The sequence below is a fragment of the Squalius cephalus genome (assembly GCF_949319135.1).
Source record: "Squalius cephalus genome assembly, chromosome: 3".
Classification (NCBI taxonomy): Eukaryota; Metazoa; Chordata; class Actinopteri; order Cypriniformes; family Leuciscidae; genus Squalius; species Squalius cephalus.
The window spans coordinates 55,610,998-55,634,632 of NC_137124.1; the positions used below are offsets into that span (position 1 = coordinate 55,610,998).

At 37.2% G+C, this 23,635-nt stretch overlaps 1 protein-coding gene across 3 annotated transcripts; it reads right to left on the reverse strand.

The window, feature by feature from the left end:
• Nucleotides 1-306: 306 nt before the first annotated feature.
• Nucleotides 307-23,263, reverse strand: parvab (parvin, alpha b). 3 transcript variants are annotated; one of them, XM_079865586.1, is made up of 13 exons: nucleotides 22,972-23,263; nucleotides 17,642-17,731; nucleotides 17,480-17,550; nucleotides 16,765-16,867; nucleotides 16,546-16,686; nucleotides 16,167-16,282; nucleotides 15,661-15,719; nucleotides 14,392-14,411; nucleotides 13,460-13,521; nucleotides 13,301-13,369; nucleotides 13,117-13,218; nucleotides 11,609-11,681; nucleotides 321-1,054 (listed from the first exon to the last, which is right to left on the reverse strand). In XM_079865586.1, the coding sequence occupies exons 1-13, from the start codon at nucleotides 23,105-23,107 to the stop codon at nucleotides 1,014-1,016; spliced, it is 1,083 nt and encodes a 360-aa protein (XP_079721712.1). In that variant the 5' UTR covers nucleotides 23,108-23,263; the 3' UTR covers nucleotides 321-1,013. The 3 variants fall into 3 exon arrangements, with proteins under 3 accessions (XP_079721713.1, XP_079721712.1, XP_079721711.1); XM_079865585.1 differs by lacking the exon at nucleotides 321-1,054 and adding an exon at nucleotides 9,811-10,019; XM_079865587.1 differs by lacking the exon at nucleotides 11,609-11,681 and having other exon boundaries at nucleotides 307-1,054.
• Nucleotides 23,264-23,635: the final 372 nt, after the last annotated feature.

Genomic DNA, 23,635 nt, shown 5'->3' on the forward strand with positions numbered 1-23,635 from the left:
GTGGATGAAAATTAGCCTTTGGCTAAATCTAGTACAATGCATGAAATGGAAACATTTATGTTAAAAAATTGTCCATGGTCCCTTTATAAATAAATAAACTTTTAATTCATCACTCAGGTATCATTCATGTCTGTAGGACAAACAATGCAGGGAAGATTTGCCTTCCAAAGTTTAATACTTAAAGGGCTAGTTCACTCAAATATGAAAATTCTGTCATCATTTACACACACCCAACACTGTATAACTTGAAGAATTTTGAAGATTTCAATTCAATTCAATTCAATTCAATTCAATTCAATTCAATTCAATTCAATTCAATTCAGTTCCATTCACATTTATTTGTATAAATATGATTTTATACAAACATTTATACACATTTACTTTTCACAATACACATCATTTCAAAGCAGCTTTACAGAAAAAGCATGAGTCCACATTACAATTTAGAGCGATCTGTTATCAGAGGTAACTGTCTAAGTTATTTATTTCAGAAATGTACATATACAAATCACAGTTGGCTAAAAAATTATTAGGCTAATTTAAACAATGTAATAATTTAAGGCAGAAACAATGAGCTCATTGAAGTAATGAATACTTGTTTGTGAACAAATGAGAAACAGGTTAGAACAACACGAGGGTGACTGAATTTTAATTTTTGGGCAAACTATAGCTTTAAGTTTAAAGGGTTTCTTCACAAAATAATGAAAGCATCAGTAATATATACTCTTTAGGTGATTAGACAGAAGGCAAAATGCTCAGCTGCGGGGCCTTTGACGGACATTAACAAACATGTGAATCACCGCTCCTTTGCTTGATTGAGCGTCTTTTCCATGTCCATTATCAGCGGTGTAATCTGATGTGGGCAGATAAAGCCCAAAGGCCTTGTTTGTGTGTGTGTGTGCTCTTTGAAGACTGGAGTGTGTCAGGCTTTTTGCTCCGGGGGGCTAGAGGTGGAGCAAGGTGGTACGGCTCTGGTTTAGTTTACTCCGTTGTTGCCCTGTGACCTCACGTAATCAGGGGCCCCTGCGAGGCCAGGTGCACAGCAGACCCGGCCCTAGAGCAGAGATAAGGGCCAGAACATTCACTGATAACAACACAGAGCTTCATTTCAATCAAAGCATAGAGAGAGAGAGAAAGAGAGAGAGAGAGAGAGAGAGGGAGGGAGAGAGAGAGAGAGAGAGAGAGAGAGAGAGAGAGAGAGAGAGAGAGAGAGAGAGAGAGAGAGAGAGAGAGAGAGAGGTCCTACAATCAAAGCCACCACGTAGGGCTTTTTCCATCAGATTTTTGGTATGTCTCTTTAATGCTAATGACTTTGAAATTAAGCACTTTCAATTAAACGAAAACACAGCAGAGACTTAAAGAAGATGCCAGCGTGGAAAATTCGTTTTAAACTGCATCCAGCTGGGCGCGAACTGCACGTTGAATTAAAATGCGTTTTGATAGCATGCCTGCGTGGACAAAAGAGCTTCAGTTTGATGCTGGACGCATTCCAGTTGTGGTTAAATATGAGAATGAGTACTGTAGGCTATATACATGGAGTCGCCATCTTGTGGTCAATGCTGAGGCTTCACGGGTCACGCTGTGGTAGAGGAGACATTTATAACACTATAAATGAGAAAAATAAACTAAAAATAAAAGACGGAAGGAGTGAAAGATATTTTAAATACAGGGGGGATGTGTTTGGCACTGGTCAACACATAACAGAATTAATCAGAGGGACGGTGTGTACACATGCCGCTACTTTAAACAAAGAGTTCATTACTGAGAAATGTTGATTAAATGCCTGATGTTGTTGATGTTGCTTTTCATCGGATTCCTCTGCTGAACACCTGAGTAATAATTGACATTCAAAGTTGCTGTGGAAATTATGTTATCAAAATTTAATTAAAATCATTTTGGTGAAAAACAAAAGAAGCTGATATCTCGACGCCTGACAGATTCTTTGAATTCTGTGGTATGGGAATTGAATGTTACATAGAATAGCAGAAGCTATTCATAAAACAAATAAACACTCTAAAAGAAATGAGATTTTTATATTCTCTAAAGGAAATGTAGGCAGTCCTCGTGCAAAACTCGCCGCCACAATATTCAGATGTTCTGGATGGTTGCAACACTCTTAAAAAATAAAGGTCCAGCAATGCTATAATAGAATAACTATTTTGGGGTTCCCCAAAGAAGTTTCAGTGAACAGTTCGGTATGAAACAGAAGTCGCAATCATCTTTTGACATTTATCCAAGTAAAATTAGTAAACAAACTCCATCGCACACCTGACCAACCAGGTGGATCGTTTCAACAGACAAGCAATTCCCGCACACTATCGTAACTTGCAAAGAAGTAATATTTATTCACACAACGTTTCGGTCACACGACCTTCATCAGGACATTTATCCAAGTAAAATGGCTTCTTGAACAAGATAAAAATGTAGGTTTGTTTGCTATTGGTCGATCTCATGTGAGTGACAGGTTGCCCCGCCCTCACGCCGGTGATCATGTCATCAGAGAAGAGTGTTGTGTCCGAAATCACATACTGTACTACATTTGGTTTAAAACTTACTTAGCGACTGTTAAAAAAGTATGTTCTATATAGTGTGAATGTGAATGTAATCCAGACGTACTACATCCGCCATGTTGTCAGTGTCATGTGACCTATGGAGTCAGACGTGTCGCTTCACTGACATTCACAAATCCTCTCCTGTGGCATCATGGGATAGTAAAGTGTCCATCGAATGCAGACTTCAGAATCTCACCAGAAGTAGTAGGTCATCCTATGAATTCGGGCATGCCACTCGTCTCAAATACTCTTTTTTCGCCTACTATATGGAAGTAGGGATATCCGGACTCAGCGGAAATGTCATGGCAAGAGGGAGGGGAAGTCATTTGGTAACACTTTATTTTGATGGTCCCTTTTGAACATTCTGTTGACTATAAGTAACTTTGCTACGTCAACTAACTCTCATTAGAGTATTAGTAGACTGTCTCCTTAAAATCTGCTAACTCTTTATTGTGACGCTCCCCAACAGACATTACTCACTATAAGTATCTTTGAAAGTACATTTCAACTTATTTTAACCAGAACCCTACCAGTAGACTATAGACGTCAACAGAATGTGTTAAAGGGACCATGAAAATAAAGTGAAACCAGTTACTTTGATTAAGTATTACAAGGGTACATGCATTTAAAAAAAAAAAAGTGCATGGATAAATTGTTTATAAAACAAATACTGCAGAATTGTCCATTTTGATTTCATGGTGACTTTAAAATTATCTTTTTATCATTTTAATAATATAAAGAACGTTTTTACACTATAAAGAACCATTTAAGGGTTCCATGAAGGGTTGCTTACTGGTCAAAAGTAAAAACAGCTTATCATCAAGCACCTGGATATGACCCGAAGCCTCCCTTCAATGTATTCTAGATCTATGGAATTCCAGCAATACCAGTCAGATGGAAAAGTAGTAACACGCCTCTCCTCAACACGCCGCAATCTGAATCAATTCATGTCGATAATAAAGCATTTAATAGTGGCGCAAAATAAGCAAAAAACACATTTGAATACGTCCTCTGAGGTTTTCAGATGTCTCCGTGTTACAGTACCATCCCTGGCTGCTGTGTTCTGGCGGAGAACCAGGAAGAGCACTAGTCTCCAGGCAACAGCTGAGGTTTTTGATGTCCAAATGTTTGTGGACTAAATGTCTCTTTAATTCAATTCTGTAATGCAGTGTTTGAAGATATGGATCAATGGCTACGGCCTTTGATGGTCCTCCTGGTACTCAGAGGCATGTCATTGTGACAATCCCACACTGCAGGGATGCAACAAATAAAGCTATGATCATATTCTGCTGCTGATGTTGCTCTAAGAGAGAAAAGAAGGGGGGTTTAATAGCCAATCCTTGCCAGAAAAGGATTAGCCACACAAGCTATACGACAGACCAGCACGCTGAAAAGGGAAACATCATAGTGTTCTTTTGTGTTGTCCCTATTTCTGAGAGCATGCTATTAGTTTAATGTAAGAGGGGCAAAGTGAAATGTGGAAGAGTGAGATTTCCACCTAATGACAGTCCATTCATCAGTGCCACTTTAAATTTATTTAAACATTGAAGACATACATCACAACAATTTGGCAATAAATGATTTAATTAAGCAACTTATTTCCATTTCATATTCCTAAACCCTCAACGGAGAGGCTCAGAATGAGTTTTCATAAACAAACAGGATCTGTCAAGGCGATCTTAAACTGGGAATAGCTTCTGGCACAACTTATCCATTAAATATGATTAAAACCAGATGTGAGGGCTGATTAGATCAGTGACACAAGGCTACAAAAATGGCACGAAGTGAGTTTTAGCAACTACATTAACCACAGCAGTGGCAAAATGATCATACAAATGAATTTCTTATGCATGCAATTACAAGTGTTTCACTTACATATTTTAAAAGGAACATATTTTACAAGCGATAAACACAAGAGGATGTGCCTTATTGTGAACATAGTCACGTTTAAAGGGGAACTTCATCGCTGGAAAATGGGTTTTCAATAAAAGGTAAAAAATATTTTGAAAGCAGTTCTAAAGAAAACAGAGAGACAAGTAAGACATGCTGCTGCTGTACAATATAGCATGAATTACAGGTTGCAGATCTATACAGGTGGAGCTGGGGAAGGTGGAGGGTTTCTGAAAGTGCGCTGCAACTGCTAAGGCAAATGCTAACCAGGTATTTGAAGGTTGAGCAGCGAGCTCATTGGCTACTGATCCAGCAGGAACCAATCAGCTGTGCCCTATAGAGAACGATGTGATTGCGAGCAGATTGAGTTAAGGACCAATCAGCCTGTGCCATCTAGAGTTTCATGACAGAACTTTGTATTTGTCTTCCATTTTGCCAAATATGTATGAAGACTTCAACACTCTTAATGCACTGGGCATGTTGCCACCCAAAGCCACGCCCACCAGGGTCACCGGGATTTTGCCAAGTAAGACATGTTCCTGGATCAACATATTTTGTTGATCCTGGAATAACATTCCTGCCCCAAAATGTAGTCCTAACCCTATCCTAACCCCTAAACCTAACCCTACCCAAACTTTTCCCTAAAATCAGAGGGAAATGATAGGTGAATAACACTGATGTTGAAGCACCTCACCCTGGTTTTAAGCCTAAACTTGACATAAACGTGTTCCTCAAATCTGATTGGTTGATTGGAAAGTTGTTCCAGGATCAACAAAGATGTTGATCCAGGAACATGTGGTACTTGGTGAAATCACGTTCACCCGCCCACCAGTCTGCAATGGATACGCTTACCAGAGTTAAATACAACCTTACTTTAATAGGAAATACCTCTTAGCAAACTTTTAGACATGGTGTAGACTTGTATTGTTTCCGAGTGCAAGAATTCAAAGAGTGAACGTTTAGAGGGAGTGAATTACTTCCGGTTTCCAGTGAAGGATCCAGCACGTCACAGGCAGCGGCTAAAGGCTGCGGAGAATCGTAAAAATGGAGAGAACACGGAGTAGCCAACTTTAGTGATTCAGGATAAGACAAAAACACGGTTTGGAAGATGGATTCATTATGTACAAATTAAACATTAATGTAATGTTTTTTTTTTTTTTTATTACATTTTGAACATAAAAAGTTACATGGTGTAGGCCTACCATTAATCTAACTACCTAAACCACATGCCCACAGTCCATTTAATTACTGTTTCATACTAAACTGCTTTCTCGAAGAAGAAAAGTCAAAGTCTGATTGGCTGATAACATGATTAACACAATGAGGCTGTAAAAGTTGATTCGTGTAGAGATGAGTTTACCTGGGGCACGTTCAAGTTCAAAACGGTGCGCAACGTTTTGCTACGGTTGAACGTCATGTTTCCTGGAAACGGCGTGCACCGGTGTGCAACGGGGTTTGAGATACGTTTTCTCTTGTTTGGTGGGTGTGTCAGAACTGCAGTCCAATCAGCAGCAACATGTATATAAAGCACGCGGTATTAAAGTGAACTCGCACAATGGGTTCAAGGAAAGTAATTTACAAATGTGTTCGATGCAGCTCGGTATACGCAACAACTGAGGATATTAGAAGACATGTTTGTCTTAAGTTGTATTGTACAAATATAGGATATCAACATAATGATGTAGTTGTTTATATTTTTAGCTTCATTGCAAGTGTATGACATTTGGTATAGAAATAAACAATGGTAATTAAGTGCTTTTCTTAAAAATGAGAAAGAAAATACAGGGTATTAAAACAGTATGAACTACAAATAAAGTCAGTATGTGAGGCTAAATAGATGTGTTTTAGGCTGAATTAGGTAAGATGTGTGCTTCCATTTCAGTTTCAGCAATCCCTTCACTCGATTAGGATGTTCTCTTTTGTTCTGGGCGGCAAGTGCAGTAACTGTAACATCGGGCATATTTTGTACTATTAAACACATATTTATACCGACTTCATCAGGCTCCGAAAATTCTTCACAAAGAATGGCCTTCTCAGATGCCATAGTTGCAACTCTTGCGTCATCAGAACAGTGTGTTCAACGCATCACCGTTTCTGTTTAAAAAACGTTGTGCAACGTTTTGTCGGGGCTGAACGCAGCCCTGTTTGGCGACATGACTTTTAATGTCTCTGACAAACTCTGCAGTCCCATTTAGCCACTTGTTAGCAATGCATTTTTTTTACGAGATAAGTAAAAGTTTTTTAAAAAATCTAAATGGAGTACTTGTAGGGAAAAAAAATGTGAGCTTGCATTAACCACAGACCCTATTTTAGACACTTAACCAAAAACCCATTCAAAAAACCTATTGACATCAGGACGATGGAACCGGAAATGCTAAAATGTTGACCTACAAAAATACCTTATCCCAGCAGCGCTCAACAGAGCCAAGACCTTCAGTAATAGGCTACCTAAATCACCAAAACAGAACCTTTAGTTTAGGTTGTGTTTGGTGATTTAGGTATAGCCTTGTGTAACGTAAATATGGAGAATTCCATTTTATGAAAATATATTTAAACACTAGCCCATTGCAATCTCTATTCTACCAACACAAGCCCTTGCTAAAACAAAGTAACATGTAAAAAAGCACTCTCTGGTGGGAATAAATGCCAGAGGCATTCTAATAATCCTCTAAAGACACTGCTTAGATGCTAGAATCAATTACTCGTAATGACCAGGATCTTTAGTACAAATCAATAGAAGCTCAGATCAGATGCTTGGCCAGTGAGAGTCAAGCATTTAGCAGCTATTTCCGTGGCTCCTCGCCTCACCCCTTTGTATTTGTGAGTAAACAGCGGTTCTGGCTCGGTGAAGCAGAAACGCTCTCATGGTCTTGTTTGATATTATGAAGGGAGGGATCAGAAGGAAACTCAGGGGAAGGTAATTGCAGCGGGCTGCTAATGGTGGGGACACCACAATGCAGGACACCTTCGCGCAGGACGCTCGATTGCACAGGTGTTCTTCTCTGTTATTTCTGCTCTCAAAGGCTCTTCTGTGATGAAGACACACTCGCCACTAAATCCCCTACCTCTAGTGATAATGGGGCGGCAGAGAATGCGTCGGAACAAAGGTTTATCGAAAGGCAATTGTTGCAGACTCTCCTAAACACACGTTTCGTATTAAACACCAGCACTTAACACCAGCCACAGTACATGATAGGGAGAACATTATTTTTAAAAACACTTCATATGCCCGGACAGCCTGCAATGCGGGTCTGCAATTTAGTAGCTTCACGAAACAACAGACAACCTACAATTTTTAGGACTGATCCGTTACTTTTGCGCTTGTCAGTATATGAGACTTTCTGTGGAATTATTGCACTGGACCTTTCTGTCTCTCCACTCCACATACATTGGTGACATGCAATCGTTACCCTAAACCAATCTAGCCATTACTGTAAATCTGGCGAAAAATTCCCTATGCAAATTTTGCTCACGTTCAACTTCACGGTCACACAAATTTGCTGCTTTGATCAACAGAAAGTTGCTTGGAAACAGAAAGCGGCTTTTGTGTGAGCTGTGCTTTTTTACACACTGCCACTTTATATTGACAAATGACCTTTTCTTGACCATTTTGAAACTTTGCTGAAATATCAGCCTGATCTCACGGCAATTCGTACGAATTCTACGAGGTGGCTAATTCGTACGAATTCATACGACCTCACTCGTACGAATTCGTACGATTTTTGCTAAATCGTACATATTTTACGAATTGCCCAATTCATATGAATTCATACGAATGACCTACCCCTGACCCCGCCCCTAAACCTACCCATCACGTGGGTTTAGACAAATCGTACAAATTCGTACGAGTGAGGTCGTACGAATTAGACACTTTTTTATCACTCGTACGAATTCGTACGAATTGGTCGTGAGATAGCTTTGGAAATATCGCTAATGTGACCGCCTGAATGTATACAGCTGAATATTGAAAACCTTGAAATTAATTGAAATCATTGACAATAAATGTTGGTATGCTTATGTATGTTCCGTGCCCCATGCCAATAAATGCTGTTTGAAATAATTCAGTCCAAGAGTTGTCATGGCTGAAAGAATTATTATGATGTCTGAAGGTCAAACTGACCCACATTGAAAAAATCACACTTATAAAAACAGTAAAAAGTAACCATTGCAAATAGTAAAAATATCAAAAACGTTACAAAAGCATGTTACAAAAATAAATGTAAGAACATATGATAAATAAAACTGTATTAACCATTATCTTTTAACATTTTAAAATAAAATTGACCATTTTCTTTTCACAAACTATGACTATAATGTACACTTTTTAAAAAAAGTTATGTTTGCCCTTTTGGAAATTGATCTTAAGGCCTACTAATCCTAATTTAGCTCTAATTAATTAAGTTGCTGCCTTAAATTTTTAAATACAATTAACTTGGATGTTTAAGTCATTTCAACCTAAATTACATTAAACTGCCTTAAAAAAAATAGTTGAATCTTGTATAACGTATAAAAAAAAAGGTTAGAGCTAAAGTAAAAACGTTGTGAGAACTTACTGATAATATAATTGTTTACAGTAAATGTATGTGCTTTTTGCAAATGTAATTGTTTAGTTGATTTAATTTTTATTTTATTTATTTTTTGTTCATATGTGGTCTTGTTTCACTTCTCCAACAAGAAAAAAATGTAGGGCGGGACTTGATTTTGTCCAGGAGGAATTGATTGGATGGTTGTGGTTTGCTATTGGTGGATCTCGTGTGAGTGACAGGTTGCCCCGCCCTCGTCATCAGAGAAGAGAAGAGATGGAGAAGAGAAGGGAAGTTATTTTGATTCAAAATTATGAGGGAGCATAAATAAATGTTTAAATCTTTAATAATAAAAACTACATATTCCATAAAAATATAAAATTGGTCAAATTTGATTTCATGGTGGCTTTACACCTCTACAGTGCAAAAACAATTTCAGCGACCTTTTAATTGAATCTATTTTAATTGAATGCCCATGCTACTTTCTTAATCTAGCAAACATCTTCATGCATCAATATAATTCTCCCACAGCCTAATTGTTCTCAATCCATTTTAAAAGAATAGGTTACATTTCTATTATATCTTGTATCTGCTATCATAAATAAAAAAATTAAAAATACTTCATATATTTAAATGCATTTGATAGATGAAGCCAAAGAATCCAAAGTGACTCTTTGTTTCTGAAGAAATCAAGCCAACAAACAAAATACATTTACAGTATCACAGTATTGTGCATTATTTCCATATGTCCATTATCATATTCATCATAAAATATTATATTAATATTATATAAATAGGTCAGTGGAATGTGATTGCTAAATATCTTTCAGACTGAATAAATATTTGTATATGCTCAATTTCAAACATAACAGAAATACAAAAAAAAAAATACAACAGCAATATATTAGTGATAAGGATGTGATCTCTGTACTGAGCATTTTGGCTTTATTAAATCAAGCAGTTTCGCTGCTTCTCTGTCACTACACATTCCTGTACTTGGTGAAGAGATTGTAGAGGACCCTCAACGTGGACTTGAGGTCACAGTTGACAATGTCTGAGGAGACACATAAAAGATCTGAACATCACTGAGGTATGACTGTATTCACTGTTCATTTCAATCTAAAACATAGTCGTTCCTCTCTCTTAACATACCAGACACCTCAACTGCTAATGTCAAGTGCTGCTTCTAAAATGAATTAACAACTAGATTTTCACTACAGAATAATGCAAAGAATGCAATAAAAACAACAATGCACTTTAAAGTCAAACTTTTCATTTGACATTGCACTTTTTAAGTGTATTAAAGGGTTAGTTCGCCCAAAAATGAAGATTCTGTCAGTAATTACTCACCCTCATGTTGTTTGTCAAACACAAATTAAGATATTTTTGATGAAATCTGAGAGCTGGATCACTCCTCCATATGGGATCGAAACTTGCCGGCCCAGAAACGTTAGTAAAGGCATCGTTAAAATAGTCCAAGTGACTACAGTGGCTCAGTGGTTGTACGGCAGAACGTAGGCTCACTATTGGCCAGCATCACACACATGACCAGCGTCGGCCAATAGTGAGCCTATACGTTCTGACGTACAACCCAGAAGCGCTGCGCTGTTACACTACGTGAACTCACTCAGAGGCCCACACAGAAGAAAATGAAGAGTTGAATAAAGTCGTTATTTTTGTGTGTTTTTTGCGCACAAAAAGTATTCTCATCGCTTGATAAACTTATGGTTGAGCCACTGTAGTCACTTGGACTGTTTTAATGATGTCTTTACTAACGTTTCTGGGCCGGCAAGTTTTGATCCCTTAGAAGCCTATATGGAGGAGTGATCCAGCTCTCAGATTTCCTCAAAAATATCTTAATTTGTGTTCCAAAGATGAACGAAAGTCTTACGTGGTTGGAACAACATGAGGACGAGTAATTACTGACAGAATTTTCATTTTTGGGTGAACTATCCCTTTAAGTAATATGGTCATGGAAATCCTCTCTTTAAGTAGGCCTACACTACATGTGCACATTCAATACAATTAAGCACACTTGTTCACAAGGGATTCTAAGTGGTTGTTAGGGTGTTGCTAAGTAAAAAGAGCCCACACCCACATCATTATCATGTTCTGGTCACTAGCTATATTTTAATCTCTCACCCAGCAATGAGAAATAATAAAGATGCTTGCTTTAGAAATCACCACTAATAATTAACAGCAACACATTTCATGGTGTCAATGTATTTTGCATTAAACCTCATTTAGTAACAGCCGCCCATAAGGCATATTCTCAGTTAGATCATCTGCGCCACATTAACCAGATGTTGTTTAAGCCTTGTGATTACACAGAGGAACTCTGTTGCAGCGAATTGAAAATGCAATTGTAAATTCAGCATGAGATTGAGGCTTTAAACAAAGCCTTCGAGTAAAGCAACCACAGCACAACTCCAGCCCCATCTGCTGATTAGCTTCTCATTCAAGTAGTTCAACAGCAACAGTAGAGGAGATCAATTCAACTAATACACATGGCAACTCTTCTTAACTACAATGAACTACTGCAATCAGGCATCATGTCATGACTGTTCCTTAGGAATCAAGCACCGTGAAGCACATTATTCATTACAAGGATTGCAAGACGCTGGGAGAAAAGTTTAATCTCACCTTCTGGCCTGGGCTTTGGCTTCTCCAAATCGCCATCTTGCATCAGTTCAAAGGAAAATGAAACATTGTGCACCTGATACATTAGATGCGAAAACAATGCTGTGAGTAAGTGACTTTGAGAAATCAACTATTTTAAAACAAATAGTGGCATTAAAAGACCAAACTGACCTTTTTTTGTTAATGCATTTTACTGGTCTTATTGTGAACGATTCATTAGTGTATATCATTTTTTGACCTTGTAATCTTTAAAGGTACACTATGTAATTGCTGGCCCTCTAGCAGTTAAAAAGACTGCATGCATTTTGTGGAAGAACATTGTTTTGGTTGTGCTTCGGCTCTGCGTGACTGTGCGGATGAATATGACCGTTAGTTCATAATAGATAATGTTTAACAATGAACTCTGTTAGAGCACATATGGCAATTTATCTGTACAATAAAATACCTTACCTGTTTAGTAATAAAAACACCATCATCTCCATGTCGCTTTTACAACATTTTAAATCCCTCAGTTCTCGACATCCCCGAAAAACCAAGCCGATGTTGATTCTTGTTTTATTACGAGCTCTGTCGCGTCCTCTTTTCTCTCCTCTGTTCGCCGTTTGCTTAAAACGGATGATTTCCCGGAAGTTGGAGATTTAGCGGCTCCATGTCAACCTTTCTCACTCGTTTTGACAACTAACCTATGAAACTCCATATACGTGTCCAAGTAGCCTCAGCAACTTTACTCTATTTACGGATATGACGAGATACGCACGGGCGAGTGACGTATGTATGGAATTTCTCGCGAAAATCATCTTGCTAGGTCTAAAATGTAAACACTTTTAATATGCTTACCATGGTGAATCAGGGTAAGACAAAAACACGTTTTGGAAGAAGGATTGATGATGTATTGACATTGAAATTTTGTTAATTTTGAACAAAAAAAGTTACGTATTGTACCTTTAATAACACTGTCCCTCCATTGACAGTGCTTTACACCTAAATTTTCAAGCTTCAAAAAGTCATTATAAAAGTAATCCATATGAATCAAGCAGTTTCACCCAAGTCTTCTGAAGAGATTTTGTCATATAATATGATGAACCGATTTTTTTTTTCTTTTTCATTTGTTCACATATAAACATAGATCAACACATATTCATAGAACTTCAAATATAGAAAATGAAAGTGCAAACTTTCTTGCTTGAGGTTAGTTATTGCATGTCATGCAAGCATGTTTGAGCTGCCATTAACCATATTTGATGTGATCTATGTACTGTATGTACATTTATAGAAGAATTAATCCGCATGATTCATATGGATTACTTTTACAATGCGTTTAAGAACGTTTTGAAGCTTGAAAATGTTGGTGGATCATTAAAATACAGTGCCTACTGCCTACCTACATAGTTTTCTTGTCCAATAAGCCATTTTTACTCAGAATTATGTCTCAAAACAGAGGTCAGTAGTAATTCATATTTAATGCCTATTTTAATCTTATAATTATTAACTATAATGTCACAGTAATTTACCTTATGATCAAAATTTTCAGGGATGAGGAAGAAGTTATAGAGGGGCACAAAGTATCCTTCTAGGAGTCCCATCAGTAAGACCAGGTACACGCCATCTGCAAACTAGAGGGAATCGCAAAACATTAAGATTTCAGTTTTTTGGATATGTACGTCTGTGATATTCTGTGAGTCAAAATCATGTTACCTGCGTTTCCAGCTCCGACACATCCAGATTCAACTTGTTTAAGTGCTTATTCACAAATGTGATAAGAGTCTGAAAAAAAGAGAGACCAAAAGTTCAGAGTCAAGAGTCAAAGCTCTCAGTGTGTAAAACCTCTCAAGAAATAGTGTGATGTGCTCTTGCCTCTTTCACTACATTCAGCTTATCTGGCGCATGGTCAAAAAGGGTATCAAAGGCGTCTCGCTCTGTTAGAGTAAAATATGACATGATTGCTCATTTGCAGCGAAGCATTAGAAAACATATCATATTTTATTTTGAGGTTTAGTACATCACATCAACTATGAACGTTTGACAACAATAAAGTGTCCAAACTTTGGTTCATTTTAGAAAATCCCTTTTTTCTAATTGTGCCACTCTGCATTGCTATTCAAACCACTTCATTTTTTTCCTATCCATTTAAAGTTAAATTTGATATATTTTGGATATAGTACAATATTAGTGTACTACATATTCAATGTTACTTAATTTCCCACTGTGCTGAAAATCAAGTTTTTAATGTTATTTATATGTCTATGTGGTGTTTTTAATACGCTTTAAGAAAAGCCATGTGCAAATTCATAAGTCGACACCATTGCTGAGTGTTTTCTCCTTAAAACTGCAGTGAACCAAAGACAGTCTCAAAAACATGCTTTGAAATCGCTGGTGTTTCTGACAACACATACTAGCTTGTAACCAATCAGATCAAAGCGTGATTGTCAACGAGTGGATCTCTGAGCTGAGTGAGTGAGTGGAGGCGGGGCTCATTTGCATATTCATAGAACCACGTATATTAAATGAGGAAAGGGTGTCGAGTTACATTCAAGCTTAAGGCATGAAGACTTTTTTCAAGGAATAAAAACGTTTAATATGTAATTTTGGTGATCAAAGATTTTAACTAATACGTTTTTGTTTACACATTAAATCATTTCGCTATTCAAAAATGTCTAATTTTATTAGAAAAAAATATTCTATTTTAAAACTCTATCCATCTAATACATCTAATTCATACATTGTTCAAAATGTTATTCAGGCCACTGTAAATGAATTTTAATATAAGCAAACATAATAATACACACCATATCTTCCAGACAATGCCCTATGGGGAAGGGAAAAGAAAGGATTATTATTTCAATAATAATTTGAGCAACAAAAGAGACCCACAATCTATTTATCTTTGACTGAAAGGGTTTTACACAAACAGTCACTAAATGGCAAAATAACAAGCAAAATCAGAGGGTCGTATCAAGAGTGCCAGGATGAAAGGCAAACAAAAAGATTAGGGGGGAAGGGGATGCTCCGGTCCCAGGAGCGGGCCGATCAAACAGAACTGGGTTCCAGGATATTGGCCTAGTGGACGTGTGCCCAGCAGCGGCTCCACAGTCAGTTCTGCCGGGGCAGAGGCATGTCTCAGCAGCTGCTGCCCGAGGAGCTGCTCTCTGCCTTATCTCGAGCCCACTGGACCACTGATAATCAGCAGCAGCAGTGGAGAACTGGCAGAGCAACAGCCCCGCTGCTCAACCACTACAACCACTGCAAATCACACACACACACACTGCTACATGACTCTCATGTGACTGCATGATGAAGCCACCGGATGCCTGATCATATTTTAACATGTAAACCAAACATATACACGTTAAACAATGCGACAGACACACCTTATTGTTCATTTTCTCCATTTTTTTGTCCTGCAAAAGGGAAATAAGGCCCCGAGTTACTCACGGCGAAGTTCTTTTTTCACTCTTTGACACCCATGACACCCACACTGCTGAGAGCAGCGTTTAGATGAATATGTAAATATGTGCTGCGCGCTTTCCTCTCAATAACAAAATAAACACATCAAAAATGACCCTCATGTATTATCAGCAGCTATCGCGTTTCTCAGGAGCTATTTACCCTCCTCCCTCCCCAGCTCCTCCTGTCTCCAGTCAGTATTGCATTCTCATTCCCCTTTGAATCAGACTAAATTCTCGAATTATGTTGTACATTAAAATCGTATTTGACGATAGTGTCCTGACAGAACTACAGTGTTGGCCTGATTTTGTTCAAAATGACGTCACACAAGTTCGTTCTGCGATTTCGCTTGAAGTACATTGGGGCTTTTAGCATTATAAATGTATTTATAGCATATAAAGTTTTTTTATAGATCAACATTAGTGCATTATCATAAACTAAGAATAAAGAGTAGCCTATTTTATAGTAGAATTTATTCATCTTGGTTAACGTATATATATATATTGTTGGTTACTGTCAGTTCAGTGCATTTAATGTTAAATATTGTGTTGTACTGTAAAGTGTTACTCTTTTATTTGCAAGGCTGTTATGAATTAAAAATAAAAACATACTCTACGTTGCCTGTAATTTCCTCCTGAATCTGCCGAGACTGAAGTATTCCCTCTCGTTTCTGTTGGGATAGTGAAACATTTTATTAAATAATGTAAAAAGAAAGGGAAAGTTTATAACCTTTATCAGAAATTCACCACGGCAAACAAAGTTTCTGCTATTGTGATTACAGTAACATCACAATAAAATAAGATACCAAGTTAAAACAGTCTTGTATTACTATGGTATATTTATGATCAAAGGTTATTTAAAAAACGTGATCTTTATAATCATTGTAGCTCATTCATGAAACACCAAACCAAAAATTATTCAGTCAATAAGTCAATTGCCATATTGCGACAATATGGATTTATGAACATTTACACAGAACTGTTACAAAGGTTGTTGCTCATGTTTTCATTCAGGTCCATTGTGACAAGACCCTTAAATGTGAGTAAAACAATATAGCAACTGAGAAGCTTAAAGCAAATGAATTAGCTATAAATTATGAACGGAGAAATAAAAGCACCTGGACCACGACTACTTGAATGGACACATGGTCTGGCAGTCTGATGGGGGCCCGGAAATGCTGAGAAAGAGCCACCAGCAGGTGAAGAATGGCCACAATGTTCTTCGCATGAACCGCTGAGAAAAACACAACAGAATAAACAGCAGAAGCAACAACAGGAGGGATCTAGTGCTTTCAAAACTAGCTTGCTATTGCTAGCCGCTCCTAAATTGCCTACCCTACCTTTAAGCAGAATCAGTGAAATACCCAGTGACCACAATTGGTGTTAAAAAGAATTAAACTAACTGTTCTGGTTAACAAAAAGGGAAAGACAGTTGAGTGATGAACAGCAATGAACGGTATAATTATAGAGAAAAGAGGCCAAAGCTACAGTACATACAGTCAACATTCCATTTAATGTTCCTGGAGGAAACTTTGAGGGTGTCATTGATCTTTTCCAGAACAGTCTGCAGCTTCTGTTTCTGAGCGATCTCACACTGAGTCATCTCAGCCACATTCAGCTTCTCTCCCTCCAGTTTCTCTGGGAATAAATACACAATACAATACTGGGTCTTAATGGAACAACAATATAGCCTCTTTTCCAGAACAGATTCCTCACCGAAGAGTTTTTGAAGAACCTGCCCATCATAGAGGTCTTCAGCTAGATCCTTAACAATGATTCTCTCTCCCGCCAACACGTCATTGATCCAATCAATGAGCACCTGTCGAGAAACACCGGAGAAGTGGGATCTTTGAAAAATGACTAATTGAATATGCATGCGAGTTGCAATCATCCATGCATCCCAAAGTAGCATGGAATTATGTTATTAGTAAGTGAATGTCTTTAAATCATGTTTCACATGATTTGAAGGATGATATAAAATTATATATATATACACACTGTACTTTGATTCATTTTTTATATATAATTTATGTTGTGAATGCCAATGTGATCTTTTGAGTCTCTATTTTACTTTGATGTACACTCTAAAATATTTTTTTTTTTATTGGCATTAATGGTTCCATAAAGAATGTCCATGGAATCTTTCCGTTCCACAAAATTCTTTATAGTAGAAAAGGTTCTTTGCACAAAGAAAAATTGGTTATTTTAAGAACTTAAAAGTTTTTAAGGGGGGGGGGGGGGGGGGGTGGCTCTTTTATGGCATAAAAGCCATATGGCTCTTTTATGGCATAAAAATTAGATCAGGATTTGAACATGTGTCTCTTTGCATGATAGATGACAACTGTCCCACTAGACTAACTTGTTTCACTTGAGAGTTGCAAGAGAGTGAAGGAAAAAGGCCAAAGCTCTCGAAGAAGAACAGTTGATTTACCTTCATCAGCTCTTGGAGTTTGGGATCATTCCTTGAGTTGGGATCAACCATGGTACGGACTTCATTCTCGTCTTTTGAGAGAAATGGGAAATACGGCAGATTTTAGAGGCTTACAGAGGCTGTGTGGTTGAACTCTGAATTAGTAATGTTGAGAAATTTTACCAAGCATGGTGTCTTCAGGGTAAAGCTCAAAGGGTGTGGGGCTGAGGGGCAGATTGATCGCATTCATACCCTCCTCCTGCAGCTCAGACACTATGAAAAGAAATGCATCACAACACACATGACATAAAAAGATTTTCTCTTGAACCACTTCATGCTTCATGTCATGAAAAACGGAATTTGCCTTCACAAGATCTCAATGTACGATGAAATATACAGTAAGTTTCAAAGTCTGAACTCAAGACCTTTCATTGAAGCTGAACCTCTGCAACTTTCTGATGTCAAAATAGATTAATAAATTAACATCTTTATATGTCAGCCAAGCCTCGTACGTTCAGAAACTTGGTCCATTAGTCACAGCCAGGTAAAAAAAGAAAGGAGAAAAGGAGAAGCAAAATTACTTCAGATATTAAGTCTTGTTATTGAAAAATCATCAGTGTTTTGATGCAAGAAACCTTGAGTAGCTTAATATTTTCGCTCAAACTATTATAATGTTGTATGATATGACCTCATAAATTGTAGCATCATCTAGCAGCAATCCTCAAAGTACTGGCAGAGCTGAACACACAGCTCTTTTTAAGCTGTGCCTCTCATCGCTGGAGGTCAGTTATGCAGCATTAGCCTCACTGGGGAGGGGGCTACTCAAAGCCTCTCATTTAATGCTATGCATTCATCCCTGAACACGTTCAGATTAACAAAAGAACTACAATTCAGACCTTCAATCAATAGCCAACAGCAATATTTGCCAAAATATCTAGAATCCCATTTCAACATTATGTTGAAGGTGAAGAGTGTATTTTTTTATTATTATACTAAATATTCTTTAGAATTTGAACATTAAAAAAAAAAATTCTTATAAATACTGATTTTGCAGAGTTAGACGTGTTCCTTGGTCAACATGTTTTGTTGATCCTGAAACAACAATCCTGTCTGAAAATGTAAGCCTAACCCTATCCCACCCCTAAACCCAACCCTACAAGTAATGAATGAATGAATGAATGTATAAATGAATGAAAGAACGAACAAATTAATGAATGAACGAACAAATGAACGAACGAACAAATTAATAAATGGATGATTGAATTAATTAATTGACAAACGAATGAACGAATAAATTAATGAATGAATGAATAAATGATTGATTGAATGAATGAACAAATGAACAAAAGAATGAACGAACTAATGAACAAACTAACAAATGAATGAATGAATGAACAAATAAATGAATGCATGATTGAATGAACGAATTAATGAACAAATGAATGTACAAAAGAATGAACGGACAAATGAACAAACGAATGAATAAATGAATATAGGAGTGAGTGAATGAATGAACGAATGAACAAATGAATGAATGAATGAATGAACGGACTAATGAACAAACAAACAAATTAATGAATGAATAAAAGAACAAATGAACGAATTAATAAATGAATGAACAAACGAATGAATGAATGAACAAATGAACGAACGAATAAATAAATTAACGAATGAATGAACGAATGAATGAACAAATGAATGAACAAATGAATGAATGAACGAACGAACGAACGAACGAACGAATGAATGAATGAATGAATGAGGCATTTATATAGTGCTTTACAATGCACTACTGTAAGCACTGCACAATTATATCAGGGGTTTCTCTTCACCCACCAGTGTTCAGTATCCATACGTATGATACGACTGCACCAGTGCGCTCACACACACACCAGCTATAGGTGGAGAGGAGAGAGAGTGATAGAGCCATGGCTTTGATGGATAGGGATTATTCAGAGGCCATGATTGATAAGAGCTAATGAAGGGAATCTGTCCAGGACACCGGGGTTACACCCCTAATCTTTACAAGAAGTGCCATGGGATTTTTAATGACCACAGAGAGTCAGGACCTCGGTTTAACGTCTCATCCGTAGGACAGAGGTGACTAACACTGGTGTAGAAGCATCTAACTGGCTGAAAGCCTACATTTGACATAAACTGTAAACTTGTCCCTCAAATCTGATTGGTTGATTACTGTATATGATCTGGCTGTATATCTCGCAAGACTTTATAACTCACAATTACGACTTTGTCTCGCAATTACAACTTTATATCTCACAATTCTGACTTTATAACTCGCAACAACGACTTTGTCTCGCAATTCTGACTTTATTTCTCGCAATTCTGACTTTATATCTCGCAATTCTGACTTTACATCTCACAATTACGACGTTATATCTAACAATTCTGTCTTTATAACTCGCAATAACGACTTTGTCTTGCAATTCTGACTTTATATCTCTCAGGCTGGAATTTATATCTCGCAATTCTGACTTTATATCTCGCAATTCTGACTTTATATCTCGCAATTCTGACTTTATATCTCGCAATTCTGTCTTTATATCTCGCAATTCTGACTTTATATCTCACAATTCTGTCTTTATATCTCACAATTCTGTCTTTATATCTCGCAATTATGACTTTAAATCTCACAATTATGACTTTATATCTCGCAATTGAGACTTTATATCTCGCAATTCTGACTTTATATCTCGCAATTCTGATTTTATATCTCGTAATTACGACTTTATATCTCTCAGGTTGGAATTTATATCTCTCAATTCTGACTTTATATCTCTCAATTCTGACTTTATATCTCTCAATTCTGACTTTATATCTCGCAATTCTTATATCTCGCAATTCTGACTTTATATCTCGCAATTCTGACTTTATATCTCGCAATTCTGTCTTTAAAATCTCACAATTCTGACTTTATTTCTCGCAATTCTGTCTTTATATCTGGCAATTCTGTCTTTATATCTGGCAATTCTGACTTTATATCTGGCAATTCTGACTTTATATCTCACAATTCTGACTTTATTTCTCGCAATTTTGAGAAAAAAGTCAGAATTGGAAGAATTGTGAGATAAAAAGTTGAAGTTATCTTTTAAATTGTTTTATTCCATGGCGGAAACAAGCTTTCATAATTATCTGCTAGTAGTTTTTTTGTTAAATATTTTTAAGATTTGAAGTACACTTCAGGTAGTCTGGCTATCACCAGACAAAGCTCAATCTTTAAAGATTGAACATTAGTCTGGGGAGTCTGCTCTGTATTTTCTACTGCACAAGAGGCGTGATCAACGGGCATAGTTCAAATGACTCTGTACGCAATTGGATAGTCCTTAAACCAATCGGACCAACGATCCGGGTGACGTACTTTGCAGAGCGACGCGAAAACTCCAGGCAGGAAACGTGTCAACAAACGTGTTGGTTTGGAGCTTTGATCAGCGGTTTGCAGAAGCAACAATGGCATCGAGCAATTTTTTCAGGTTGTGCAAAAAAAACCCATGATATTATTTACACCCACTCGAGCAATTTGTTTGCTTAACTAAAGAAGCCATTGAGCATCATCGAGAGGTTAAAAGGAATTGGATTGACGGTCGTGCGAGAGCCAATAGCGTGCCAGGTGGATAAGCCAGTGTGATTGGTCCCTGCAGATTTGTAACGGAAGCAGGATAGAAGAATGTACAGGTTTCCAGCCTGAGCTGGAGGGCGAAATCAAATCGCCGGCAGATCGGGCTGGGTTTACCCAGTCTATAGGTGCACATTCTACACAATTAAGCACACTTCTTTTTCACAAGGGATTGCAATTCGCTCTATGACATGAATATGCCGTCAGTGGGGAATTGCTATCATTAGTTAGCTTGCTACTGTTATAGTGGACATTGGACGTGTAACTCTCAAACCTATTAACAGATTAGTGTTAGTTAATGCTTATAGATCAAGCCTCTGAATCTTGCTGTTCCATTGAATCTCTCATTTAATTGACCCTGTCTGCCATCCTGTGAATCAGCACATGGTGTCTCAAGCAGGTGATCTCCTAAACACCCTCTCTGTCTCCATCTGCCCAGTGGCCCGTCGATACTGGCCGATCAGTAAAGCAATGCTGGAGCACATCTCTGTGAGAGGCAGTCCAGAAGAAGAATCGGTACAGATCCCTAGAGATATCGACATCCTGTTTTTAATCAACGCCGAATCCTGCCATCGTTGCTGCTTCTAACAGCGGACGGCAAGGAGAAGCAACTTCCCAATGAACTCACAGGTTTAGAACGTATCCATAACAGCAGATTTACAGCTTGTAAATGAACTTTTGACAAGATTTTTCATTTCTCTCGGGGTGCCAGATGGTCCTTCCTGTTGTGGCTTGCGGTTCTTTCGCTCAGTGAAAATCTAAACCCACAAATAAACATACCAGCTAACTAAATATGTCTCTGCCACATGGGACCAACAAAAAAAACAAGACAAACAATTTCTCCTGTATATATATATATATATATATATATATATATATATATATATATATATATATATGTGTGTGTGTGTGTGTATATGTATATATATAAAATGCACAAACAATTAATTCTTCAAGTTTTTTTCTTATGTTTGGATTACAGATTTTTTAGGAAAAATTAAGAAATTGTGAAACATTTCTGACAGTGTACTGATTATGTGCACAAGATAATGTGGTAACTGTTTATTTTAAGGCATCATTTTTACAGTGTACAGTAATATATTTAAGTACTGAGTAATAATAATTAGCTACATTACTAAAGGGTTGTGGAAGGGATGGTTTAGGGTTAGTTGCATGTAATTATGCCTATTATATTACTACAGTAACTACATGTAACATGTGTAACAAGGACACTGTAAAATAAAGTGTTACCCAGAATTCTTAATGTGAAAATAGTCAATAATTTTCAATCCTTTACATATTTACTCAAAATCTCACAATGAGTATTTAAAACAGCCACTTCTCTTCCTTATATGGTCACAGCAGAGAAGGGCAGCCTTTTGTAAACACTCACATTGTTAAGTTTATATCAACAACAGTGTAATACTTACAATTTACATGGTCAAAATTAAACAAGTAACATGACAAAAGAAAGAAAGAAAGAAAGAAAGAAAGAAAGAAAGAAAGAAAGAAAGAAAGAAAGAAAGAAAGAAAGAAAGAAAGAAAGAAAGAAAGAAGGAAATTTTTTTCTGAGATAAAAAGCATTTAAAAATATCTTAACTTAACTTAGCCTATGTCAAATTAGTATTATACATAGCCTATATTGTATAATTTATATAGGCCTATTACAAGTTGCACTACTGCATTACGTAATACACTATAAAAAATAAAATGAAACAAACACAGTGCAGGTGTTCATAACTATTTACAGTATAGCAGACAGATCCATGCCTTCACATCAGTGAGCTTTAGAGAGAGATTTGTTTGACATGCATAGAATCAAATATAAGAGAGCCTAATATCAGAGACAGCGGCTATCCATGCAGTTAAGTTGAATTCACACCTTCTTTTGCCTTTTTTCTTCTTGCTAAAGTTCCACCAAGTTTTCCAAGAAAAGACTCATCTTTTTTCCTGGAGGAAGGCGACTTCGGAGTGGGAGCTTTCGGCGAGGACGGTGATTTCTGCGGTGAAGAAGCCATTTGACAATACAGTAAATGTGCGTGTTATCTAGACGTGCGGGTTTAAAGTTGTGGAGAATTATTGAATTCCACTGAACGGAAGCGGAATTCCAAACATTAGTGTAATGACTCTCTCTTGCTTCCCTGCAGCGCGAGCGCGTTTCCCAGACCCGCCCTGACTGACTGACTGACTGACTGACTGATGATGACTGACTGAACGATACTTTCGCTTTTTTCATATCCTCATCATATGTCGTAACATATTGTATAAACTATTTAAGTTAGTTTTCAACATCACTATTAATCTAACATGGGATGAATAAGTTTGAGTGGCTGTAGGCTACTAGCTCCCTTGCGAAAAAGAAGTGTAGGCTACTTTAAGTTAATTTTATGAAGTATACTTAAGTAATGTTCAAGTAATATAGTAAGTATATTAATAGCAATGTGTACTTGTTGTAAACTTCTAAGTGTTGCAATACTGCTTGGGACTAAATTGGCCAACTTTTAGCATAAAGTATACGTTTAAGTGTATATGTACTATAAGTGCAA